Source organism: Aotus nancymaae, unplaced genomic scaffold, assembly GCF_030222135.1.
Source record: "Aotus nancymaae isolate 86718 unplaced genomic scaffold, 86718_ANA_hifiasm-v0.15.2.pri h1tg000193l, whole genome shotgun sequence".
Lineage (NCBI taxonomy): Eukaryota > Metazoa > Chordata > Mammalia > Primates > Aotidae > Aotus > Aotus nancymaae.
The window spans coordinates 470,208-497,799 of NW_026988608.1; the positions used below are offsets into that span (position 1 = coordinate 470,208).

General features: G+C 60.9%; 1 protein-coding gene across 2 annotated transcripts in view; it reads right to left on the minus strand.

The window, feature by feature from the left end:
• ADGRA1 (adhesion G protein-coupled receptor A1) overlaps positions 1-24,843 on the minus strand; it is a 38,641-nt gene extending 13,798 nt beyond the window's left edge. The window contains exons 1-4 of one of the 2 annotated variants that reach the window (XM_064371830.1): positions 24,720-24,843; positions 14,513-14,640; positions 12,924-13,047; positions 7,711-7,856 (exon numbers count right to left, since the gene is read on the minus strand). In XM_064371830.1, coding sequence (XP_064227900.1) covers positions 7,711-7,856; positions 12,924-13,047; positions 14,513-14,640; positions 24,720-24,722 — 401 coding nt within the window. In that variant the 5' untranslated portion in view covers positions 24,723-24,843. Of the gene's footprint in view, positions 1-7,710; positions 7,857-12,923; positions 13,048-14,512; positions 14,641-24,719 lie in introns of those variants that run through there. The other variant, XM_064371831.1, reaches the window with a different exon arrangement.
• Between the last annotated feature and the right edge of the window lie 2,749 nt (positions 24,844-27,592).

Sequence of the window (27,592 nt, forward strand, 5' to 3'; positions counted from 1 at the left end):
GATGTGGGAGGAACTGGAATTGGAAGTGGAGCCTGCGGATGCACTGAATTGCTACCGTCTCATGGTCAAATGTAACCAATGAGGAGTTCCTTCCTGTGGATGAGCAAAGAACATGGTTTCTTGGGATGGAATCTGCTCCTGGTGAAGATCCATGGACACTATTGAAATGGCAACAAAGGACTGAGACTATTTCATACACTGAGTTGACGAAGCCGTGGCAGAGTTTGAGAGGATGACTCCAGTTCTGAAAGAAGTCCTACTGTGGGTGAAATGCATCAAACATTGTTGCAGGCTACAGAGAACTCTATTGTGAAAAGAAAAGTCAATCAATGTGGCAAACGTCATTGCTGACTTGTTTTAAGAAATTGCCACAGCCACCCCAGTCTTCAGCCACCACCGCTCTGACCAGCCAGCCAGTGGCTGTCCACATCGAGGTGAGACCCTCCAGCCTCAGGAAGATTACGACATGCTGAAGTCACTAGCATGTTTTAGGAATAAAGGATTTTTAAGTTAAGGCACGCATGTGGATTCTTTAGGCATCACGCTATCACACACTTAGTCAACCACAGTACAATGTAAACATAACTTTAACGTGCTGTGTTTGTCCATTTTCACGCTGCTATGAAGAAATACTCCAGACTGTAATTTATAAAGGAAAGAGGTTTAATTGACTCACAGTCCGCATGACTGGGGAGGCCTCAGGAAACTTACAGTCAGGCAGAAGGCAAAGGGGAAGCAGCACCTTCTTCACAAGGAGGCAGGATAGCGAAGGGAAAAGCGGAGCGGGAAGAGCCCCTATAACACCCTGTCTTGTGAGAACTCACTATCATGAAGAAAGCGTGGGGGAAGCTGCCCCCACCCAGTCACCTCCCACCAGGTCCTGCCCTCAACACGTGGGAATTATGAGGATTACAATTTGAGATGGGATTTGAGTGGGGACCAGAGTCAGCCCACAGCACGTGGGAAACCAAAGAGCTTGTGCGACTCAGCGTATTGCAGTTCAGTCTGGACCTGCACCTGGACCATCGCTGCAGTGTGCACACACATCACACACACGCACTCACACATGCATACACACACTCATACACATGCATTCATGCACATCACACATGCACTCACACATACACCTACACTCACACACATGTCACATGTACTCACACTCATACATGTACATTCAGACATGTCACATGCACTCACACACATATACACACACACCACAGATGCACTCACACACACATACACTCACACACACATCACACATGCACTCACACATACACATGCACTCAGACACACGTCACATGTACTCACACACGCATACACCTACACCACAGATGCACTCACACACACACCTACACTCACACATGTCACACATGCACTCACACACTCATACACATACACCACAGATGCACTCACTCTCACACCTACACTCACACACACATCACACGCACTCACACATGCATACACCTACACACACACGTCACATGTACTCACACACATACATGTACATTCAGACATGTCACATGCACTCACACTTATACACACACACCACAGATGCACTCACACATACACCTACACTCACACACACGTCACACATGCACTCACACTCATACACATACACCACAGATGCACTCACACTCTCACACCTACACTCACACATCACACACATGCACTTGCACACACATACACCTACACACATCACACATGCACTCACACATACACCTACACTCACACACACGTCACACATGCACTCACACACTCATACACATACACCACAGATGCACTCACACTCTCACACCTACACTCACACATCACACACATGCACTTGCACACACATACACCTACACACACATCACACATGCACTCACACACATACACCTACACTCAGACACGTCACATGTACTCACACACTCATACACATACACACACCACAGATGCCCTCACACACTCACAGCTACACTCTCACACATATCACACATGCACTCACATACACATCACACATATACTCACACATACACATACACTCAGACACATCACACATGCACACACACATGCCACACACACATGCACTCACACTCATACACCTACACTCACATCACACACCCGTTTACACACCCATACACTTGCATTGCACACATGCTGTAACACTCATCTGTAATTACTCATAAGTGGCTCTCAACCTGATTTTCTCAGAATTGAGAAGTCACCGTCAGCACAAGGAGTGCTAACCGGGCCAGGGGTCATGGTCTCACTAATGGGTCCTGTGTCCCAGGGAGCGGAAGGTGCCGGGGCTGTGTCCTGACCTGCCTGCCGCTCGCCCCTGTGCCGCCCACCCAGACAGCCCCTGAGGCCGTGTCTCACACACAGTTTCAAGCCCAGTGCAGTCTCCAGAGTTGGCCCTGTGGCCTGAGAAGGGGTTCCTGGCTGAAGGAGCCCCAGGAAATCACCGTCCATGGGATAGGGACGAGGCTCCCTCGGCGCCTGGCCAGCACTGGTGCTGCTGCGAGGTGGGTGAAGGTGGGAGTGGGCGCCCTCAGCAAGCCAGCTGTGACACAGAATGCCAGCGTCTCGGTGCCACTGCCATTGCGAGTCCAAACTGAGACACCACCAGCAGACTGTGAATAACTGGAACAACTTGGTGCACTTCATCAGAAAGGGCAGAGCAGATTGCACAATTAGGGTGTAATTACACATCGCTAACTGGGGAATCAGCCCCTGAGCACCGTGAAATCACAGAAGGTCTTCTTGGTTCTGGAGTGGCTTCTCTTTGGCTGGCAGAGGAAGCAGAGCATGTGGAAAGATTGGGCAGGTGATCTGCTGGGGTTAGGAGGGAGGTGTCCGTGGTGGGCATGTGGTCTGGTGGGGTTAGGAGGGAGGTGTCCGTGGTGGGCACATGGTCTGGTAGAGTTAGGAGGGAGGTGTCCATGGCGGGCACATGGTCTGGTGGGGTTAGGAGGGAGGTGTCCGTGGTGGGCACGTGGTCTGGTAGAGTTAGGAGGGAGGTGTCCGTGGCGGGCACATGGTCTGGTGGGGTTAGGAGGGAGGTGTCCGTGGTGGGCAGGTGGTCTGGTGGGGTTAGGAGGGAGGTGTCCATGGCGGGCGGGTGGTCTGGTGGAGTTAGGAGGGAGGTGTCTGTGGTGGGCACGTGGTCTGGTGGGGTTAGGAGGGAGGTGTCCGTGGCAGGCACGTGGTCTGGTGGGATTAGGAGGGAGGTGTCCATGGTGGGTGGGTGGTCTGGTGGGGTTAGGAGGGAGGTGTCCGTGGTGGGTGGGTGGTCTGGTGGGGTTAGGAGGGAGGTGTCTGTGGCAGGCAGGTGGTCTGGTGGGATTAGGAGGGAGGTATCTGTGGCAGGCAGGTGGTCTGGTGGGATTAGGAGGGAGGTGTCCATGGTGGGCATGTGGTCTGGTGGGATTAGGAGGGAGGTGTCTGTGGTGGGCAGGTGGTCTGGTGGGGTTAGGAGGGAGGTGTCCATGGTGGGCATGTGGTCTGGTGGGATTAGGAGGGAGGTGTCCGTGGCAGGCAGGTGGTCTGGTGGGATTAGGAGGGAGGTGTCCATGGTGGGCATGTGGTCTGGTGGGATTAGGAGGGAGGTGTCTGTGGCGGGCGGGTGGTCTGGTGGGGTTAGGAGGGAGGTGTCTGTGGCGGGCGGGTGGTCTGGTGGGATTAGGAGGGAGGTGTCTGTGGCAGGCACGTGGTCTGGTGGGATTAGGAGGGAGGTGTCTGTGGTGGGTGGGTGGTCTGGTGGGATTAGGAGGGGGGTGGTCTGGTGGGGTTAGGAGGGAGGTGTCCATGGTGGGCAGGTGGTCTGGTGGGATTAGGAGGGAGGTGTCTGTGGCAGGCAGGTGGTCTGGTGGGGTTAGGAGGGAGGTGTCCATGGTGGGCATGTGGTCTGGTGGGATTAGGAGGGAGGTGTCCGTGGCAGGCAGGTGGTCTGGTGGGATTAGGAGGGAGGTGTCCATGGTGGGCATGTGGTCTGGTGGGATTAGGAGGGAGGTGTCTGTGGTGGGCAGGTGGTCTGGTGGGATGACGAGGGGAGGTGTTCATGGTGGACAGGTGGCCCAGCCTTCCCCAAACCTCCCCAGTTTAGCCACATTTCCACTTAAGGGATGCAGAAACAACCCCACAGTGGGCTGTGCTCACATCCGAGCAGGTGCCTGGGGACCCGGGATCACTGGATTATGCAGCAGCACCTGCGTCCTGGGTCCCAGGCAGACATCGCTGTGCGCAGAGGCTCTGGCAGGGAACTAAAGACCTGAAGGGAAGTGGCTGAAGAGAGGTGGGAAGGGCATTCCGGAAAATAGGAGTCCGGGCTGTGAGATCTGGGTGCAGAGGAGGCAGGCTGGTCGCTCAGGCACCGGCATCAGGCTGTTGGCTCTGTGTAGAAAGGGTCAGCTCAGGGTACGTAATATCCAGCCTTATTCTTTTTCTTCCGGTATTTCTTTGTATTTCTTACTGAATGTCTCTCTCTCAGCCTTTTTTCTCTTCTCACCCATATTGTTAAAAAGGGCAGATCCGAGAAGCTTCTGTCTGAACATACAAGCCCTGTGCACAGTGGCTCTGGGCAGGCCCGTGTTTCTTCGCAGAAGGGGCCGTGGCAGATGCCTGGGACCGTGGCTTTCATCTCGTGCCCCACGTCACTGCCTGATGAGGCTGCTCTGTGTACAGGGACGCAGGATGTGGCGGTACAGCGGCCTGGGCCCTTTGTGCAAACCTTGTGACTGATGGCGGCAACTCCCTCCCGCTGGGTCCTCCCCACCCCCGTCTTCCAGGACAGGAGAACTCTGGAGACGGCACCCGGAGTCTCAGACCCTGCCAAGTCTTTCCCTCGCTGGGCCTGTGGTGTATCCTTGAACCACACCACGAGCGCCGCTGCCACTGAGTCCCGGGCCCTTCCAGCTCCTCCCTGAGACCCCGTGACGGGCGGCGTGCGGCCCACCCGCACATCAGAGCAAGGTGTGGAGCTGACTGCTTTCCGCCGACACACCCGGCGCAGGTGAGCATGGCGGTCCTTCACGAGAGGCCACGTGTATTTACCACCTCCCTGCCATTCGTCTTTCTGGCTTCAACATTTCAGCAGCAGGGGCTGGATGCCAGTCCCCGAGAATACGAAGCTGGAGGGACGCGTCTGTCATTGTCACTGAGGGGAGGAGGGGGCAGGGGGTGGTTGCTCTGCAGTAGGGGGTGGGTGCTGCGCAGAGGGTCACGGGTCTCACCTAAGAGGGGGCTGAGGTGCAGGGAGGAGGCTGGAGGGACCGGCCTTCAGTGCCCAAGGGGCAGGAGAGGCCAGGGAGGGCAGACAGGAGGGCTCCCAGCCGGAGCTGAGCAGTGTCCGTGCTCTTCCCTCCCAGACGTCGAGGTTCTTGGAACTCAGAACTAAATTTCTGTTGGCGCTGACAACGTGCGGGTCACTTAGAGTTCTGGGAATGGGGCAGGGCCACTGGGACGAGCCTCTCTGATGCGGAGGCTTCTGGAAGGAGGCGGGAGGTGAGCAGAGGCTCTGGGCCAGGACCGGGAGAGCAGACCGTGAGTCCCTCCAGGGTGTGGGGAAAGGCCCCGCTCAGGCCTGCTGGTCTCCCTGCAGAGGTGCAGCCCAGTCCCCCAGCACGGTCCCCAGCAGCCCCAGGCCCGGTCCCCCAGCATGGCCTCCCGGCAGCCCCAGGCCCGGTCCCCCAGCACGGTCCCCGGCAGCCCCAGGCCCGGTCCCCCAGCACGGTCCCCGGCAGCCCCAGGCCCAGTCTGTCAGCACAGTCCCCGGCAGCCCCAGGCCTGGCTGTGGAGGGGGCAGGCCCTCGGTGAAGCCCAGGCCAATGCTGCCACCACCCACGAGTCTGCACCTGCTGCAGGGGGCACAGGCCGAGCCCTGGCAAGGCATGCAGGGCAAGGCTGGGGAGACAGAGAGACCAGGGAACATGCTGGAACACGGCACCAGGGGGACAGCCCCTGCCTCACGATGTCAAGACTTTTCTGCACACAGGAAGGGGGCCCAGCGGGGAGGGGGTGGAGGATGTTTGTCCCCAGGCAGCCCCAGGAGGAACAGCAGTCGCCTCGGTGCCGTGGCCATAAGCAGGGCCTTGCTGTGGCTGGGTCCGCCATTCATCGCTGAGCCCCAGGCCCGTGGCCCCACGGCTCCTGGACAGACGCGTGGCTCTGTGGCGCCATCAACAGACACAGACGGAAGAGGGCCGGGTGTTCCGCGGCTGCCAGCCTGGCCTTCAAAACCAGGCGGCTTCCGTCAATCACAGATGAGGAAATGCATTTTGAGAGTGATTTATAAACCCAGGGGACTGGGCCTCCCTGGCAGGATAATGAAACCCGCCTCTCCAGCCCCTACACGCGGCAGAGGCACCGCCCGGCCTGGTTGCTAAGCAGCTACACGCCTGCGTGGATCTGAAACTCGGTGTCGGAAAACGCTCCAGATGGAAGGGAGCCCTGTTTACGGAAGCGGCACAGACGTGGCCCTGTCTGCCTTGAAGCGAACTCTTCAGACGGGTGTGGACGCGGCGTTGCTGGACGGTCTGTGTGCCAGCTCCGGGCCACAACTCACGCGCGACCGGACCCCCCGGGGCCCCCAGGCGCAGAGCACCCTCTGGGGTGCTGCCTCACACGGGGCGCTGCTCTGGGAATACCACAAGTGCCCAAGGCAGGCATTTAGGGAGCCTCAGGGGACCCCAGGGGATGGGCCAGTGACACCCAAGTCCTCGAGGCCACGCTCTGAGCCTGGCTTTTGCCGGCTGCGTGTTTGGGATTCAGTCTCCATTCAGAAAAGGAAACGTCAAAGATGCTGGAACTGCCCAGCGAGCTCTGCAGCCCGGTCTTGGCTGTGGGCAGGCCCCGTCTAAAGCAGCTGCCGGTGCTCCCTGACCTGGCTTTTTCCTGCTGGCGCAGAGGAGTCTCTGCCACTGCCCAGACGTGGACGCCCGTGTTTCCCTGGCTCTGGACTGAGGGAGGGAGGGAGGCCCCACCGGCAGGCCCATGGTTCCCTCCAAGGCTGAGGTGAATTCCTGGCTGGAGGAAGAATGGTGCACGCCTCGGGTGGACGGGGGGAGCTTCCTAGCACCCGGGCCTCACACAGCAGAAACGGGGAGGTGCTGGGAACCAGGGACCACACCTGCCTCCTGGTCTGAAGGGCCCAGGCCAGGGCCACCTTGAAATCGTGCATGAGTGTGTGAGCTTTCCACCCACCAACTGTCTGCTGCCTGATGTCACAGAGACCACAAGGCCGAAGCTGAAGCCGAAGCCAACCCGAGCCCGTTTTCCCGGTGTGGCTGTCCTGGGGGGCACAGAGGGTCTTGGGCCATCATGTCTGCAGCACGGGAGACTTATCCAGCCCCCAACACACGCCAGCCCCAGACCAGCCGGGCCCTAGCCGCAGATGTGGAGGGCAGGGCACCGCCTGCCTCAGACACCGCTCCCCACTGGGACCCTCCGCTCTTAGGCCCCTCCGGCCCATCCCCAGCAACAGATGCCCGTCCCCTCACCACGCTGTCTCGCCCCCAGCGATCGGTGCCCCTCCCCCCAGCACAGCCCCACCCCCAGATCCTTTGCATGCTTTTCACCCTCCCTGGGAACATGAACTCATGCCCAGACCTCCCCCAGGGACTGGATCGTCCTCAGGCCCCTAGTAGCCTACGAGGAGGCTTGCCAAGACCCAGAAGGTGTCTGCGGCGTCCAGGGCCCAGGTGGCAGGGCCTGGTGCCCACGTGTGCCCAGTACCTGAGCAGGGGCTGCCTGGGGTATGGCGGCTGGTCTGCGTCCAGGCACGGAGGGACCTTCTTGGTCACCTGCTTGTAGATGTTCCTGGCAGTCACTCCGATCCACAGCATGGTGGAGAGTGTGGAGTAATGCAGCACGATGCCCACCTGTGGGGAAGCAGTGATCAGCTGGGCAGCCAGGCCCTCGCAGCACCCGCCCCAGAGCCTGCAGCCCCGGCCCAGCGTTGCATCTTCCAGAGGCTGCTCTCAGTGACAAGAATGACAGCAGCAGGTGGCCACAGGGAGACACTGCACCAGGAGCTTCTATGTCCCAGGGCAGACGGTGGCCGCCCACAGCAGCCTGGAACTCGCAGGGGGAAGCTGGGCTGCAGAGACCCTCAAACGGCTCAGCTTTGCTCCCCTTCTGCATGGAGATGGGGCAGGGAGTCTGTGGAGGCCCATGAGGCTGTGCTCTCACACCAAAGCGGGGACCTGCATGCACGCCCCCCGTGGTCCCTGTGGCCCAGGCGTGGGACCCCATGAGCTCCAGACCAGCGTCCCGTGAACTCAGACCTGGACGGTGTCCCCCGAGGGAGAGGAGGCAGAGTCCTCAGTGGGGTCACGCCGTGTGCTCTCACTGTGGCCTTGTGAGTAGGATGAACCCCCCCACGGGGACGGCGTTTGTGGGACCCTGCGGGTCGCTGGTTCTCATTGCTATGGAAACTCTGCATTAGCTGATTACGAGGGCCATGCTGCTACCTTTGGCGTAATAACCTGACATTTTGAAATGACAGGTAAAATACTGCTATAATTGGGAAGGACATAAATGTTTAAGGAACACGGAGATTCGCTGCATAAAACTAACGTCGCACCATTTATGATAATATCAAATCCAGAGCTCAATTTTTACTGATGTGGAAGCTCTGTAATAACTGATGAGAATATCGTGGGGTGGGCTGGAAAGATCAGAGGGCTGCGTTTGGGTTTCAGATAAGCTTCCTGCAGCCCCGGCAGCAGGTCCCGGGGAAGCCCAGCCAACCCTTTCCCCGGGCGTGGCCTTGCCGCGGAGTGTGAGGCGTGGCCTTGCCGCGGAGTGTGAGGCGTGGCCTTGCCGCGGAGTGTGAGGCGTGGCCGCGGAGTGTGGAGGCGTGGCCGCGGAGTGTGGAGGCGTGGCCGCAGAGTGTGGAGGCGTGGCCTGGCTGCGGTGTGGGGCGTGGCCGCAGAGTGTGGAGGCGTGGCCTGGCCGTGGTGTGGGGCGTGGCCTGGCCGTGGAATGTGGGGGCGTGTCCCGTCACAGCGCCCAGGCCTCACGCAGCCTGGCAGAGACAGGGAGGCCTGGGAACCACGGGCCACCGCATGGAGGAGCCGGGCAGAGGTAACTTCCACAGCCTGGCCTCGGGCTTCTTCTTTTCAGGAAGCAGCCGTGGGGCTTTAATTGTCACCGCCCTGGGCGCTGAGGAGGGCAGGGAGGACGACAGAGCTGGCCCTGCCCCTTGTCTGTCTGGGCTGAGCCTCACCCAGGCTGTGTGCATTTGCGGATCACAAGGAGGTGTGAACGGCAGAGCTCTGGCTCCCAGACACCGACTCCAGGCTGGACAAGCGGAGAAGCTGCAGGGAAGCCCCTGGCCTCCCACAGTGCTCCACGCTGCCCCTTCCTGCCGGACCCAGGGCCAACGCCTGTCTCTGATGTCCATGTCACTCAGCACGCTAATGGGGCTCATGGCCAGCTCTCTGTTGCCATAGCTACCATCGTCCTTTCCAGCCATCCATAGCCTGGGACCAGGATTCACTCAGTGCTGAGCTGTGGCCCTTGGTGGGGCAGGCAGGCAGGAAGGTGGGTGGGACAGGGGCGGGGAGGAGGGTGGGCAGGTGGGAAGGCCGCTGGAGGAGTGCTGTGCCCGGGCAGACAGGTGGGAAGGCCGCTGGAGGAGTGCTGTGCCCTGGTGGGCAGGAGGAAGCGGCTGGGGGAGTGCTGCGCTCAGGCGCCAATGGCACACGCAGGTCAGGCTCCAAGTCTAGTTGTTACTAGACCCCTCAGGTGTCCTTCCTCCGGCTGGTAGTGGCTGAATTCTCCTCCTTACCCGGAGGCCGTGAATGTGAAACCCGCCTGGCCTCAGTGTTAGTGAGAGAGAGTTTCTTCCTGTCGCAGAGCACAGGAGAGCAGGGGGGTTGGTCAGCAGGAGCTCGAGAACGTCGCCTGATGGCTTCCTGACTGGCACTGGAGCTGCAGCCACCTTGGCCGCTGCCTGCGCTTCCCAAGCCCGGCGTCCCTCATCTGGTGGACACCTCCTACCTCCTGCTGCCCCTACGGTTCATTTTCCACACTTGCTTCCTGTCCTTCAATGCTGCTCCACAGTGAGACCACATGGGTTTGTCTCTGGTAGTGTCCCAGTGCCCAAGCATGGACTGGCTCCTCTCAGCACTAGGAACATTTGCTGAGTGAGTGAGTCAGTGAGTGAGTGAGTGAGTGAATGAGTGAGTGAGTCAGTGAGTGAATGAGTCAGTGAGTGAATGAGTGAGTGAGTGAGTGAATGAGTGAGTGAGTAACTGAGTGAGTGAGTGAGTGAGTGACTGAGTGAATGAGCGAGTGAATGAGCGAGTGAACGAGTGAGTGACTGAGTGAGTGAATGAGTGAATGAGTGAGTGACTGAGTGACTTAGTGAGTGAGTGAGTGACTGAGTGAATGAGTGAATGAGTGAGTGACTGAGTGACTTAGTGAGTGAGTGAGTGAATGAGTGACTGAGTGAATGAGTGAGTGAATGAGTGAGTGAGTAACTGAGTGAGTGACTGAGTGAACGAGCGAGTGAATGAGTGAGTGACTGAGTGAGTGAATGAGTGAGTGAGTGACTGAGTAACTGAGTGAACGAGTGAGTGAGTGAGTGAATGAGTGAATGAGTGAGTGAGTGAACAAGCGAGTGAACGAGTGAGTGACTGAGTGAGTGAGTGAGTGAATGAGTGAGTGAGTAACTGAGTGAGTGACTGAGTGAATGAGCGAGTGAACGAGTGAGTGACTGAGTGAGTGAATGAGTGAATGAGTGAGTGAGTGACTGAGTAACTGAGTGAACGAGTGAGTGAGTGAGTGAATGAGTGAATGAGTGAGTGAGTGAGTGAACAAGCGAGTGAACGAGTGAGTGACTGAGTGAGTGAGTGAGTGAATGAGTGAGTGACTGAGTGACTGAGTGAGTGAGTGAATGAGTGAGTGACTGAGTGACTGAGTGAATGAGTGAGTGAGTGAGTGACTGAGTGACTGAGTGAGTGAGTGAATGAGTGAGTGAGTGACTGAGTAACTGAGTGAACGAGTGAGTGAGTGAGTGAATGAGTGAATGAGTGAGTGACTGAGTGAACAAGCGAGTGAACAAGTGAGTGACTGAGTGAGTGAATGAGTGAATGAGTGAGTGAATGAGTGACTGAGTGAGTGAGTGAATGAGTGAGTGACTGAGTGACTGAGTGAATGAGTGAGTGAGTGAGTGAGTGAGTGAGTGAAATGGACCAACTCTAACGGTCAGTGTAACTTTCAGTGGGTGAGTGAACGGTGCTCTGTGGGAGATCAGGGCAGCATCTGGAAATAGGCCACAATCTTTTCCACTCATTGCCTCCCGAAGGCTGTTGCCTTAACATGATCTCCTCCAAGATCGCACCCCTCCGGAACCTTCCAGTCCAGTCCGACTGCGGCCCCAACACCCCAGCAGCCACCCCAGGCTGTCACCGAAGGTCCAGGCCCCAGGAGCCCCACCCAGGCAGGCTGAGAGTGAGAAAGTGACGGATGTCCTGAAGGCACAGGGAGGATCTGCCGAAGGCCCTGGGTGGCATCCCCGCCCGCAGTTCCAGCAGGCTTCATCCCGGCGTGCGGCGTGCTTGGTGGCAAAGTGCAGACCTGGCGGTAACGGTCCCGGCTCCAGCTCCAAATGGCCCCTTGCAGGCACTCACAGGCCGGATGTCAATTGCGTTTCCCGGGCACTGGCTATGGTTGTTTCCGGCTTATCAGAGGAACAATGAAGGAGGCGGGAGGTGTGTCCGACCTCAGCTGCCTTCAGGCGCCTGCCGGTGACTCCTCTGCTGGGCCCAGGCCTAGGTGGGGGCATGGCCTCCTGGTGGTTTGCCACGACCTGTGGTCTCACATACATGACGTCTCCTCTGCGTGCCGGATGCCAGGGCCCTGCGTGTGTGAGCACCTGCCTGGCCCGCCCCGACCTTGAGAAAGGGAAGTGTGGTGCTGGGAAGGAAGCCCCACGGCTGCTGCAGGCAGGTGTGGGAGCCTGGAGGGGAGGGGGATTCTGTGCACTCAGCCCCGATTCTCCCCCGATGCCCCTGTGGGAACAGCCCCTGCGTGAATCTCGGCCACTGCTGTCTGCAGGCACACGTCAGTGCCAGTTACGATGGGAGGGTCCCAGAAACTGCAGGGCTGACGATCCGTGGAAACCCCCTGGCTGTGCCTGGGTCGTGGAGGTGGCTGTGCTTAGGGCTGAACTTGGGCTGTGTGACTGCTGGAGGCGGGTGGCCACTGGGGCTGGGCTGGCTGGGGGTGAGGGCAGGAACTGCCCCAGAGCTGTGGCTACACAGGCTCCGGGCAGGTCCTCTCCTTGGCCATGAGCTGAAGTGCACAGTGGATGAGGACTCAGCTTAGACTGGATGTAAGTGTCTACCATGAGCTCTGCCGGAAGCTGCGTGTGATGCATGCACCCCGCTTTTAAACCAAGGTCGGGCTGGCCCCTGGGCCTGAAGAACCCTTCTGTGCATGGTTCTTCTCAACGCTCAGTGCCTTGAAGCTCCAGCTCTCCTTGCGAGGGGAGGAGGGCTCCCCGAGTAGCCTCTCTGCTTGGCTCCTGGGGGTGGGGGCATCTGCTGCAGGGGAAGAGTTTGCCCTCCTGGTGACTCGGGGGCAGAGTTCACCGGTTCCTCCCTGAACCGGAGCACATGCCCCTCCCTGAGCTGACCCCACCTCTTTCTCTGGGAGGGGCAGCTGTGTCCCTACTCCCGGCGAGCGCTCCCTTTGGGGACGGTAAATGTCAGGTTAGCACAGGCCTGGAGGGGGCCATGCAGCGGAATCAGTCCTGTGGTCAAATGTGGGGCAGGCACGTGGACTCCTGTAGCATGAAGCCGAGACACCGACCGTCTGGGGCCTGGCTCCCCTCCCAGGAAATATCTGGGCGCATGCTGGAATATTATTTCGTAAACAAGACGACGCTCACACACTTCCCCTCTGGTAGGTGCTGACGAAGCCGCCCCCACACTCACCGCCTGGCACAGGATGGGGTACTTGGTGCGATTGATGCCACCGGCGAACACTGTGAAGGTCAGGGCCGCGTGGAAGCAGAAGTTCAGGAGCGTGTGCCGGCCCTTACGGCTGATGCGGATGGCGCTGTGGGGAAGGAAAGCCGGTGCATGTGAGCAGCGCTCTGTGGGGCAGGGATGGAGGGGAGACCCTGGGGTGCAGGCTCTGTCCCCGGGGAGTCCAGGCTGTCCGAGGACCCAGTCAGGGGAGAGCAGACGGGCCGTGCCGAGTGTGCCCTGAGTGGTGGCCACTGGCGGTCCTGTCCTAGGTTGCCCTGGCACCCTGAGGCTGGGAGGGGTTTGCAGAAGCTTGGACAACCTGATCACTGGGCGGATGAAGATGCTGAGGCTCTGAGACTCCAGGACATGGCCACACAGTCTCAGAGACAGAGGGTTCCAGCACGGGTCATCCCTCTGAGCAGGGGTCTGGCATGCCAGGAAGAGGCCGTAGCCTGGGGCCGAGCCAGCCATGCCGGCCTGTGGCCGCGACCCTCTCCGTGACCACCACCACGTCTGAGGCCCGGCCTGCCCAGGCTGTGGCCAGCACAGGTATGGCTACACCGTGGCCACCAAGACTCCGGCCACAGCCTGGCCTCAGCCTCTCCCCATAATCGCTGCCACTCTGGTCTGAACGCATTTTATCCCCCCAGTTCTTAGGACGGCATTAACCCCCAAGCCGACGGTCTTCGGACGCGGGGCCTCTGTGCAGAGCTGTTGTGGTGGGATCAGGGGCCCTGAGAAAGATCCCCGAGAGGGCCCCTCCCTCCACGGCAGGGACACGGGGAGCGGGCACGGTCTGTGCGCCTGGAGCTGGCTCTCTCCACACAGTGTCGTGCGTGCCTTGGTCTGAGACCTTAGCCTCCAGAACTGAGAAGCCAGTTTCTGTGGTTGATAAACCCTCGAGGCCCCGTGTTCTGCTACAGCGGCCCCAACAGACTGAGCCACGTTTCGGACCTGCCCACGCCTCTTCTGCCCACGCCTCTCCTGGCCACGCCTCTCCTGGCCACGCCTCTCCTGGCCACGCCTCTCCTGCCCACGCCTCTTCTGGCCATCACAGCCTCATTCGAGTGCGTCCGAGTCTCTGACGAGACTGCAGCCCTGGACGCATCCAAGCTGTGTCCGTGACCAAGGTCACCTCAGCCTCAGACATACCTGAGCCTCTGCCGGTGATTGGCTGAGGCCACGCCCACCCTGATGGCGGCTGGACCCCCTCACGTTGTCCGCAGGCCATGCTGACCACCCAGGGACATGAGCTTCTCAGGGCGTCTGGACCCACATGGCACCCATTTCTGGGAGAACTTGTTTCGCCCAGTTAAGGACATGGGGGATGCTGTTGAGAACCCCGACGGGGCGTCTTCCCCGGCTCTGTCCCCCCTGGCTGTGTGATGGGCACCTGGTGCTGGGCAGGTCTGAGCTGGCCGGTGACTGAGTTGTACCTTCAGGGACTTTTTACTACACCAGGCAGGGTGACATTGCCCTTCAGGGACTTGCCTTTGAAGGTACGAGCAGGTTTCTTGGGGCAAAGTGGGCCCCCGTGCCCGTGCCAGGCTCACCTCCGGTGCACGATGTAGGTGACCACGGAGGCCAGCAGGCAGAGCAGCATGACAGCCGTGCAGGCGTACACCACGGGGTGCAGGAACTCCCCTGGGTACTGGGGCAGGGACAGCACGGTCTTCAGATCCTGAGGAGGAAGCAGAGGAGACGCGCGTGACCGACCCCACCCGGGGGCTCTGTGTGGGCGGCACCGTCACCTGGGAATCCCCTTCGGGCTCAGCCTCCCTGGCAGCCGCTCCAGGCATTTTCACGTGGGGCCTCAGGGAAAGGGGGCTGCCTGGGGCGGGAGGGTCAGGCTGCGTCTGTGGTCGCTTAGGGAGTGCATGGGAGGGGCCCCGCGCAGCCACCCAGCGCCATCCGTCCTCGCCGTCCACGGCTCTGCTCGCCGAGGGCATCCTTGTGCGGCTCTGAGACAGCGCCCGGGGCGGGGTTTTGGCCGGCGGACGCCTGCCTCCAGCCTCCTCTCTTCCCGCAGCCTGGGGGTGGCCGGGTGGGGTCTGGATGGACCTTACAGAGAGGCAGCGAATTCCCCGGGATGCCCCGGCCTCACCCCGAGCCCCACAGCCTCGAAACCCTGCCTGTCAACATCTCATGGGATTCTGTACAAGCCTCTGTGAGAGGCGGAGAAAGAGTGGAGGCCCTCAGGCACCCACAGACCCGGAACGGAGGCCCCACTCCGAGTCTGGACGCCACCGACTCCACCTGCTTCGCCGTCCAAGAGGGTTCAGGGTCAGAGTTCAAAGGAGAACATGCGTTGTCTGTGGCCGGGTGGACTGTGGGAAAAACGTCCCCACTGGAAAGGCTTGGAGCTGACGGGGTTTCAGCTTTCATTCATCAGGTGAGTGAGATGAGCTCACCAGGGAAGTGCAGAGGGGTGCGTGGGCCCGGGAGGGGCCTCGGGGTCACCAGAGTCCAGAAACACGCGTGTGCAGGCCGGGGAGGAGGCTTCGGGGCACCAGAGTCCAGAAACACGCGTGTGCAGGCCGGGGAGGAGGCCTTGGGGGCACCAGCCCGCACTCGGCTCTATCTCAGGCTTCCAGCCTCCAGACCGTGGGAAACACAGGGGCTCAGGGGGCGTGGGACCCGTTGTCCCCCATTTGCTGGTTCCTTTGGCGCCCGCTCCCTGCCACGTGCAGCTCCAAAGTCACGGAGAAGCTCGTGTTCCTGGCTCACGTTATCTCGTGAGTTCTCTGCTGCTGGGAGGAGGAGGATGCCCCCTGTGGGTGGAAGAACTGAGGGTTTAACGGATTCTCTTCCCCAGGATTCTTCCATGAGAATCGATGGCTGTTCCTCCATGACATTGACCTAGGGTCTAAAATAAACCTGAACTGAAACCGTTTACTCTATTGCAAACCCGGATGTGTGCGCGAAGCCGTGTGCAGTCAGCTCCCGATTCTAGCAGGAGTATTTCCTCGGTGGGTCACCCCGGAACAAGGACTTCGCATCGGTTGTGTTGAAGAGCCGGGGTGGTCTGGCCCCCGGCCCTCGTGCATTCCCCCAGCGCCTTCCTGCTGGGTTCAGACTCCTGCTCGACTGCCGGGGTGGGGGCAGGGGCGGCCAACAGTGTGAGCCCCAGTGTCCGGCACCCGCCAGCTGCATCCTGACCCGCTGCCTCCATCCCCAGGGCCGTGAAGGAGACACGTGAAGGCTCCTGTCTGCGGCTTTTAGTCACTAACACAAACTCCTTCATGTTAACCCCGTCAGAGCTGCTTTTCACGCAAGAGGCAAGCATCTCAGAGTGTGCGTCCAACATGTGGGCTGTGCTGTGGGGGAGGACGCCTCCCGGGCTCCGGTGACAGTGGGGGCCACGCCGGCGTGCGTGGGGGCTTCTCGCCTGAAGGCCAAGCGGTGAGGCTTCACGGGACCGAGGCAGCGGGGCAGGCTGGACTCCCGGAGCCGCTGTGAGACCGACGGTCGGGCCGGGGACCGCCCCCCCGTGCGGTGATCCGTGGGTCAGCAGATTTGGTAAAAACAGACATTCGATTTGTTTTCGTTTATTTTTTTTCTTTTCCCCAAATTACAGTTACCAGCAGTGCCTGTTTACATTTTTAGAGGTGATATTTAAAATTCAAAGGACGTGCTGCGTAGTGGGGACGGATGCTGCGTTTCAAAGTTTGCACCTCCATGGGCTCCTCTTTGCACGTGTCCCCAGGTCTGATGGTCCGGTTTGTGGCTGAACGGAGCCTGGCTGAGGTGGTGGCCGACAGGTCCCTGCAAGGCCACAGAAGCAGAGCTCCGGGGCCCTCTGCATGGAGCGCTCAGAGCTCCGGGGCCCTCGGCATGGAACGCTCAGAGCTCCGGGACCCTCGGCGAGGAACGCAGCAGAACTCTGGGACCCTCGGCATGGAACGCAGCCGGGCTCGGGGGCTAAAGAACACGGCCCAGGAAACCCAAGGGGGCGGGGTGGGGTGGATGAAGGTGGCCCCCAACCTTCCTGGCGCAGATGGAATGGCCAGAATGGCAGCTCGGTTCTGTGCCTGCAGGATGGCCCAGGTTGCTGGAGAAGCCGCCCAGAGCCGTCTCCGCTTCCCCTGGGAAGGCGGCTTCCACCTCCCATCGGCTGCCTCGGAGCCAGCGTGTGGGCCCAACGTGGGCTCCAGTTCCGGCTTACTTGTGTCTCCTCTTTCTCGGCCAACTTCCTTCTCCATTTTCTGTCTTTTTAATTGGAGGCCTCTGTTGTGTTCTGCCCATCAAGGGCGTCAGTGTGTTAAAGAGACGAGAAGAGAGGAGTGAAGACGGGAAGAAATTACGTGTGAGTTTTCTGATCAACACTTAACCCTTCTGTGACAGCGAGAGGTGGAAAAGGGACCTCTTCAAACCGGGGGAACACCAGCTCCCTGGCAGTGAGGCGTCCGGGGCCAGGCCCGCCGCTCCGGCTGGCGAGGAGGGAGCAGGTGTCCTCCAGGCGCTTCCATTCCTGCTCCTTCTCCTCCTTCCAGGTTCAGGTTCTCTCTCCTCCCTCCCTCTTTTCCCTCCCTTCCTTCCTTCCCCGTCATCCTCCCTCCTCCCTCCTCCCCTCCCCGCTTTCTCCTTCTTCTTCCAGGTGCTTCTTCCTGGTTCTTCATCTTCTTCCTCCTTGGTTTTCCTGGTTCTCCCTGTTTTACTTCCTGGTTCTGTGCCAACGAAGACTGGTTTCATGAGAGCCTGATGTATCCCCGTCTGCCTTTTAAACGGTAACTGCATCTACATGCGTGTGTTCCGGGGACACGCAGAGGTGCGGAGAAGCGACATTCACCCGAGCACGATGGTCCGTGTTCTGCATTACATCTGTAAGGTGTGCTATGATTCTTCTCTTGGAGAGGTATCTGGGCTAGTAAAGTTTTGAAGAGATTTGGAAAAAAAAGTTAAAATGTCACAGATACTTTCTTTCTAGGCTGGTAGTTACTTGTTTAAAGTTCTTCATTTTACAGAAAACGTGAAGTGGGGTGGGGGATGACCGGCTCCCCCCGTGGGTGACGGCAGTAGACTGCAGCCATTTTTTGTGATTTAGATATTACACTAAAAAGCAACAAATTGAAAAGAACTCAGTACAGCTCCGAAATGTTCAGAAACCCAGCCTGTGAGGAGACCCCGCGTCCCAGGCCCCTGACCCTCCTGAACACCCAGGCCAGGCGGAGGCCACCGTGTGAGACTCCCGCAGATAAACCCCCACACGCGGGCTCACTTCTTCCCAGCAACTCAGAGCTCCGAATCTCCCACAGCCGCCGCTGGCCCCGGACCTGACCCTGGTTCTGTTCAGGGCTGCCTTTGGACGGCAGGGCCTCGGGTGCACCTTCAGCCTCCTCCTCACTCTTGGCTTCCGAGGCTCCCCTTCCTGGGGCACCACCGGGAGCCTGGCCTTGACCTTGGGCCTGGGAGCTTCCCAGAGTCACAGCGCGGGCGCTGGAGGGCTTCACCCTTCAGCCGCCTGCCTCATCTCCGTGGAGGCTTCCAAGGCACTCTGTCCTTTCCGGATGCGGGGTGCTGACGTGTGGGGAAGGAAGTGTTAGACCCGAGGAACTCTCCGCATACACCAGGTCTCTGGGATCCCCCACCCCAAGCGGGGGCGGGTCAGGCTTGGCCTCTCACTCAGTCCTGCCATTTGGGAACTGCAGGACGCAGCAATCGGCGCCTCCAAACCCTTTTTTTTTTTATTTGAAGTGAAGCTTCGCTCTTGTTGCCCAGGCTGGAGTGCAGTGGTGTGATCTCAGTTCACTACAACCTCCACCTCCCAGGTTCAAGCAATTCTCCTGCCTCAGCCTCCCAAGTACCTGGGTTTACCGGCGTCCACCACCATACCTGGCTACTTTTTGTATTTTTAGTAGAGACGGGTTTTACCACGTTGGCCAGACTTGTCTTGAACTCCTGACCTCAGGTGATCCTACTGCCTCGGCCTCCCAAAGTGCTGGGATTACAGGCGTGAGCCACGGTGCCCGGCTGAGGGCACTTCCAGTGAGGAAGAGTCAGCCCGGAATTGAGAGCTGGAAAGGGCTGTGTTCAGTTCTCTGTGAGGGTCCCCACCCTCCTCACGGAGAGCTGGCAGCTCACAGGTGACCACACAGAATCACAGACACTAACCAGGTGAGGGTGCCGTAGGGAGGATGAGCTCAAGCTCACACCTGGAATCCCAGCACTTTGGGAGGCCGAGGCAGACGGACAACGAGGTCAGGAGATCGAGACCCTCCTGGCCAACATGGTGAAACCCTGCTGCTACTAAATGCAAAAATTAGCTGGGCATGGTGGCGCACGCTTGTAGTTCCAGCTACTTGGGAGGCTGAGGCGGGGGAATCGCTTCGACCCAGGAGAGGGAGGTTGCAGTGAGCTGGGGTAACGCAACTACACTCCAGCCTGGCGACAAGGTGAGACTCCATTCCACAAAAAAAAGTAGAGACAAGGGGCAAAACCACATCTTCATACCAAACCCTATCCCACAAAAACAGAACTCCACCAGCCACAGCACCTCACCACACAGCAACCACACACCAGGCACACCGTCTCATTCCACAGCAACCGCAGCACACCAGCCCATATCACCCCACCCCACAGCAACCACACTACACCAGCCACACCACCCCACCCCACAGCAACCACACTACACCATCCACCCCACCCCACAGCAACCACAGTACACCAGCCACACCACCCCACCCCACAGCAACCACATTACACCAGCCACACCACCCCATCCCACAGCGACCACAGTACACCATCCACACCACCCCACCCCACAGCAACTACACTACACCATCCACACCACCCCACCCCACAGCAACCACAGTACACCATCCACACCACCCCACCCCACAGCAACCACAGTACACCATCCACACCACCCCATCCCACAGCAACCACACTACACCAGCCACACCACCCCACCCCACAGCAACCACAGTACACCATCCACACCACCCCATCCCACAGCAACCACAGTACACCATCCACACCACCCCATCCCACAGCAACCACAGTACACCAGCCACACCACCCCACCCCACAGCAACCACAGTACACCATCCACACCACCCCACCCCACAGCAACCACACTACACCATCCACACCACCCCATCCCACAGCAACCACAGTACACCAGCCACACCACCCCACCCCACAGCAACTACACTACACCAGCCACACCACCCCACCCCACAGCAACTACACTACACCAGCCACACCACCCCACCCCACAGCAACCACAGTACACCATCCACACCACCCCACCCCACAGCAACCACACTACACCATCCACACCACCCCACCCCACAGCAACCACAGTACACCAGCCACACCACCCCATCCCACAGCAACCACACTACACCAGCCACACCACCCCACCCCACAGCAACCACAGTACACCAGCCACACAACCCCACCCCACAGCAACCACAGTACACCAGCCACACCACCCCACCCCACAGTAACCACACTACACCAGCCACACCACCCCACCCCACAGCAACCACAGTACACCAGCCACACCACCCCACCCCACAGCAACCACAGTACACCATCCACACCACCCCATCCCACAGCAACCACAGTACACCAGCCACACCACCCCACCCCACAGCAACCACACTACACCATCCACACCACCCCACCCCACAGCAACCACATTACACCAGCCACACCACCCCATCCCACAGCGACCACAGTACACCATCCACACCACCCCACCCCACAGCAACTACACTACACCATCCACACCACCCCACCCCACAGCAACCACACTACACCAGCCACACCACCCCACCCCACAGCAACCACACTACACCAGCCACACCACCCCACCCCACAGCAACCACAGTACACCAGCCACACCACCCCATCCCACAGCAACCACAGTACACCAGCCACACCACCCCACCCCACAGCAACCACACTACACCATCCACACCACCCCACCCCACAGCAACCACACTACACCATCCACACCACCCCATCCCACAGCAACCACAGTACACCAGCCACACCACCCCACCCCACAGCAACTACACTACACCAGCCACACCACCCCACCCCACAGCAACCACAGTACACCATCCACACCACCCCACCCCACAGCAACCACACTACACCATCCACACCACCCCATCCCACAGCAACCACAGTACACCAGCCACACCACCCCACCCCACAGCAACTACACTACACCAGCCACACCACCCCACCCCACAGCAACCACAGTACACCATCCACACCACACCACCCCACAGCAACCACAGTACACCAGCCACACCACCCCACCCCACAGCAACCACACTACACCATCCACACCACCCCACCCCACAGCAACCACAGTACACCAGCCACACCACCCCACCCCACAGCAACCACACTACACCAGCCACACCACCCCACCCCACAGCAACCACAGTACACCAGCCACACCACCCCACCCCACAGCAACCACACTACACCATCCACACCACCCCACCCCACAGCAACCACAGTACACCAGCCACACCACCCCACCCCACAGCAACCACAGTACACCATCCACACCACCCCACCCCACAGCAACCACACTACACCATCCACACCACCCCATCCCACAGCAACCACAGTACACCAGCCACACCACCCCACCCCACAGCAACTACACTACACCAGCCACACCACCCCACCCCACAGCAACCACAGTACACCATCCACACCACACCACCCCACAGCAACCACAGTACACCAGCCACACCACCCCACCCCACAGCAACCACACTACACCATCCACACCACCCCACCCCACAGCAACCACAGTACACCAGCCACACCACCCCACCCCACAGCAACCACAGTACACCAGCCACACCACCCCACCCCACAGCAACCACAGTACACCAGCCACACCACCCCACCCCACAGTAACCACACTACACCAGCCACACCACCCCACCCCACAGCAACCACAGTACACCAGCCACACCACCCCACCCCACAGCAACCACACTACACCATCCACACCACCCCATCCCACAGCAACCACAGTACACCAGTCACACCACTCCACCCCACAGCAACCACACTACACCAGCCACACTACCCCACCCCACAGCAACCACATTACACCAGCCACCCCACCCCACCCCACATCAACCACATTACACCAGCCACACCACCCCATCCCACAGCAACCACATTACACCAGCCACACCACCCCACCCCACAGCAACCACACTACACCAGCCACACCACCCCATCCCACAGCAACCATACTACACCATCCACACCACCCCACCCCACAGCAACCACAGTACACCATCCACACCACCCCACCCCACAGTAACCACACTACACCATCCACACCACCCCACCCCACAGCAACCACAGTACACCAGCCACACCACCCCACCCCACAGCAACCACAGTACACCAGCCACACCACCCCACCCCACAGCAACCACACTACACCATCCACACCACCCCACCCCACAGCAACCACAGTACACCAGCCACACCACACCACTGCAATCCATATTGTGTCACAGTACAGCAGCCCACACCGCACACCACACCACATCAGTCACGCCAATCTGATTATTCAGTTTAGTTTCTGACCACAAACAGTGTTACTGGGAGAGCTGGGCCTGTGCTGAGTGTAAGGTGTCTCAGCGAGGCCCCCAGACTCAGAGACTCGACACAGGGAAAGCAGAAATATCTGCAGTTTTATCGCGTTCCAAAGACTGACAGTTGGAGTTCCCCGAGAACAACTGTTCCCCGAGCCCAGTGTGAGGCCTGCAGGTCACCGGGTGCAAAGTGCCACCTATTCCAGAGCCCGCTGGATCATAAGTCCTAACAGCACCCCTTGCGGAGACCGGCAAATTCACGTTTGCTTTCGCTTGTTAACAGTGGTGATGGAGACGCAGCTCGCCAGAGGACGTGCCCCAGCTTTAACCACCGGACAAGTGGCCTGCAGGTCCCCCCAGAGGGGAGCAAAGTTTCCATCCTGTAGGGCAGCAGGGCTGACAAACCGGCCTGTGGGACAGCAGCTCAGGGTCCAGAGCCTTTACCCTTCAGAGCTCAGCAGGCAGCTTGCCCCCCGCAGGGGTTGGGAGCCTGAGGGCGCAGCAGTGGGGCAGGCAGAGTGGAGCCACCCTGCCCTGGCCATGGCCTCCAGGCTTCCCTCCCAAGACCCCGCAGCCGTGGGGTGAGCCTGCCACGTATCTGCACTGTGAGCCCCACACATCGTCTTCCCTTTCAGAGATTCTCTCGGGTGTAAATGTTACTTGTTATGAATAAAAACCCCAGTGAACTGCTGAAATGCCACATTCTCCAGACAGATAGAACTGAACAGGCTTTCACAGTCTTGGGTGAGCAGGAACCCCGGGCTGGGCAGCACCCGGCCGGCTGGGACCCAGTGGCCCTGGGCAGAGCAGGTGGCAGCAGAAAGCTCCACCAGGAGCCAGGAGCCGAGAGGAGAGTGACTGGACAGGTTCAGCCTGCGAGGGGAGGGTGCCCTTCTTGGACTGGGGAGGGTCCTGCACAGGATTTTGTAGAGGGGCTGAGGGTTGGAGAGGAGGCGGCGGGGAAGGGGATGAGCAGGACCCTGAGCTGCAGCCCCCCGCCCCCGCCTTCTGAAGCCCTTCTCCATTCCATTCACTGTCCTCTGTCAATGACAGCTTTCCATTTTGCAGACGAGGACCTGAATTTGAGGCTGAAAAGCCACAGATCCTGCCAACTGGGAGGCCTGGGGCTGTGCTGGATGTGGCACCTGCGGGTGACAGCGGCGGTTCTTGAGGCTGGCGGGAGCCCTGGGGCCGGCCTGCTGTCTCCTGAGGCGCTGTCAGGTGTCTGAAAGGCAAGCGCGGAGACCTCGGCCAGCCTCAGAGGCGCAGCCACACTGGGGGATGAGGCTGAGTTTTGGCAAAAGGCATCTCTTGCTTGGACATTTTGAATGGAACAAGAAGAAAATGAGCGAGTGACTCAGACGGATGTCTCCTCATGCAGCGGACACCAGGTCACTCTGAAGCGCACGTGCTGGCGTCTCTGGCGGCTGCACATTCTGGGGGCCATCGGCATTCTCTGCACGTGCCCTGGGTCCTCACCGCCTGTCAGCTGCCCCTTACCAGCACACACAATGCATTGTTCACCCGGCCGTCAGCCCTTCCGGAACCCAGACCGTCAGCAACCGCAGCGAAAGCTTGCAGGAGCCCCGGGGAGGGACGTGCGATGGGCCCGCTTGCCGCTCCAGCGAGCCGCCTGCCAGAAGCCCCTTCCCGGAGAAACACCCTTCCTGCGCCTGCCCCGTGCACGGCCGCCTTCTCTCTGCCACAGCCTCCGCTGCCCAAGCCCACCCACGTCTGCCCCCGCTGGCTTTCATCGACTTTCTGATGGGAAGGCGCTGCAGGGTGCAGTGGGGGAGGCCCTGTGACCGGGGTGGAGGGGCCTGGGGTGGCAGGGACCCCAGCCTGGGCCCAGACAAGGTTTTCACAGGGCACGGATGCCAGCTCTGCAGGAGGGATGTCACCTCCATTGATCAAATGGTTCGACATTGCCGTATGCCTGGAACTAATTAGTATGATCAGCACCCAGCACGCGGGAGCACAGGGCGCCCAGACAGGCGGCCCCGGAGAGCCTCCAGGCCTGCCCCGGGCCCCCGCCCCGGCACTGCGCCCCAAGCCCGCTCACCCGCCAAACACTCCACAACTTTTCCTGCCAGGCAGTCCACAAGCGCGTGGCCACCCCCGCATTGGCCCGGCCCCGGCCGCAGGACCCCCAGGACCCGGTACTCACCATGAGCGCTGCAGAGTTACCGGAGCGCGAGCGCCGCGGGAGGAGGCGTCCAGGCCGTTAGGTCGCGCCCTTCTCCCCTCCGGCCTCCATGGCCTCCGGAAGGTCAAAGTCCCAGACAGCGGCCAGGAGGTCGCGCTCCCGGGCCGGGGCCTCAGGGTGACCGTGGCGGGGCGGGCGCGGTCCCGGAGCTGCTCCCATCTGCGGAGACAGCGGAGGTGAGCGGGGCGGGCGGAGGGTCCCCGCGGTGGGCAGCGCGCAGCCCCCGACCCTGCCAGGGAGCAGCCGCGGCCCCGCTCGGTCCTTCCCTCCCCTCCGCGGGGCCGCCTGGGGCTGCACCTGCGGCTGACGGGGGCGGTGCCGGTGGGGACCGGGGGCCCCGCGCCTCTCGGACGGAACGCGCCCGCGGCTGATGCGTCTCCTTCTCCATATTTGAAAATCGGTCTGCGCTGCCCCTCCCGGCTCCGGAGCCAAACTCAGCCATCTCGGGCTGACAAAGCCAGGCGCGCCGGGCGTTCGCACCGGGAGCCGGCACCGTTCGCCGCCCGCCCCAGCCCGGCCCCGGCGCCCGCTCTGCCTGGAGGGGGTCGAGCTCAGGTCGCGGCGCCGGGCGGGGACCCCGGATCTCCGCGGCGCCTCCCGCCCCAGCGAAGCCGAAAGTTACTCGGAGCCGCTTTCCCCGCGGCCGGCGTCACCCCAGGGCGGCCTCGCGCGCCCCTCCCGCCGCCCACACCCCAACTTCTCACCGGCCTCGGCCGAAGCAGCTGCAGGGGCGGCCGGGCCGCTCTCCCCGAGGCCGACGCGCCGCGCCCCCCGCGCCGGGGACCCGCTCTCCATCCGCCAGGGCCGCGGCGAGTTATCAACAGATCGCGGGGCTGCGGCGCCGGCCGGTGAGTCACAACCCCGCGCACGGGCGGCCCCGGCCAGGCCAGCAGCACCGCCGCCTCTGCGCGCGCCTCCCGCGGCGACAGCGGGGACCCGGGCGGCCGGAGGCAGGCGCGTAACCATGGGGACCGGGGCGGGCTCCTGCCGCAGGGTGGGGACGGCTCCTCCAGCCGGGCGGCCGCCGTCACACTGCAGAGCGCGTTTAAAGAGACCCCGGGCCCCGCTCGCGCCCGCCCGAGGCACCGGCCCTGGCGCGGAAACTCGCCCGGCCGAGGACTGCGCGACCCGGGGGGAGCCGCGAGAAACAGGGAGACGGATGTGGAAGGAATTTTCCGCCCTTTATTAAACGTTCTCCAGTCCGGATACGCCAAAGCTGAGGTGCGCCTGCGGTGAACCGTGTCAGTGTGAGTCAGCAGGGCGGACCGGCCGGTGTAGACGGGCAGGGGTAGTGGCGGTGCAGACAGCGTCCCCGTCGCCCACCCAACCCTCCTGCAGCCTGGGCCACAGAGCCGAGGTGAGCGCCAGGAGCCACACGGCCCAGCCTCCCACCCGCAGCCCACAGGCCCCCATCCTGCCCCCTGGGGCCTCCCACCCCACAAGGTGGGTCCAGGTCACTCTAGTTTTTGTCACGAGCTCAGTTCTGTGGGGCACGGGCAGCCTCAGCAAAGGCGACTCAGGAGCTGCCCTGGGCGACCCCATACCCGCTCCTCCTCCCCTCCTCGGCCTCCACCTGTCCCCTCCTCATCCTCCACCTGCCCCCTCCCCGGCCTCCACCTGTCCCCTCCTCGGCTCCACCTGTCCCCTCCCCGGCCTCCACCTGTCCCCTCCTCATCCTCCACCTGCCCCCTCCCCGGCCTCCACCTGTCCCCTCCTCATCCTCCACCTGTCCCCTCCCCGGCCTCCACCTGTCCCCTCCTCGGCCTCCACTTGTCCCCTCCTCGGCCCCCACCTGTCCCCTCTTCATCCTCCACCTGTCCCCTCCTCGGCCTCCACCTGTGTCTTCTTTGGCCTCTGCCTTTACATGGCTGCTTCTGCCCCAGATTCTCTGACCCTGGCACCTGTTCAGTGGGGTCCCCACACCCTACTGCCCTGGATTTTGAGGGGCCTGAAGCCTGCACTATTGGGGGGTTGTCGCGGGGACTCACAGAGGCAGAATGAGACGCAGGGCTGCCAGGGTTCTGCTTCCCTGGCCTCTCATTATGGCGCCTTTGAGTGGGATGTTCCCAGGGCCCCACTGCCCCATCCAGTGGGAGCTCCTGGAGCCCCTCTGTGGGACACTGTGATGGCTCCTGAACTCCAGCTGAGGGACACGGGGCCCAGGTAGGTGATGGCCAGTTCCCAGGTGCAGAAGCTCCGGCCCCCCAGGCCCCGGCCGCCCTGACTCCCCCGGTAGCATTGCCCCCTGGAGCCTCGGAGCCCCCGGTGTCCCCCGGGTGATGGCCCTGGACAGGAAGGCTGGGAAGGGGCTGGCAGCAAGGAGAGGGTTCTGCCCCTGATGCTCCCAGGCTGGGCGTCCCCACGGGCTCTGCCCTGACAACCTGCAGCTCCCAGCACAGAGACGCTCCAGGTGTGCGGTGCCGAGGTGAGCACAGGTCAACCTGTCTCTCCCGGGGCGGCCCTAACACATCACGATTGGGGCACCGAGCAGGCCCGGGCTTGTCTTTCTCCGGACATGGACTCAATCAGTGCCCTGAATCTCTTGGGGGGCTTTTTGGGGGAACTTCTCAATGCTGTGGGGGCAGAGGGAGAGTGATGGAGACAGCCGGGCCCCAGGAGGCCCTAGAGAAGCCCCCACTGTCCGTCTGAGCCCCAACCGGTGTGAGCCCTGGGCTCGGCCCCCACAGGCTCCAAAGGGAAAGGTTGTCAAGCCCTGGATGTCCCTGGCATCTGGTAGGGCACACAGAAGTTTACCGGGTGCTGTGGGGGCCCTGGGGTCCAGCACTGGAGGCGGCAGTTCCATTAGCTTGGGAATGTCCCCCTGACCCCGCATG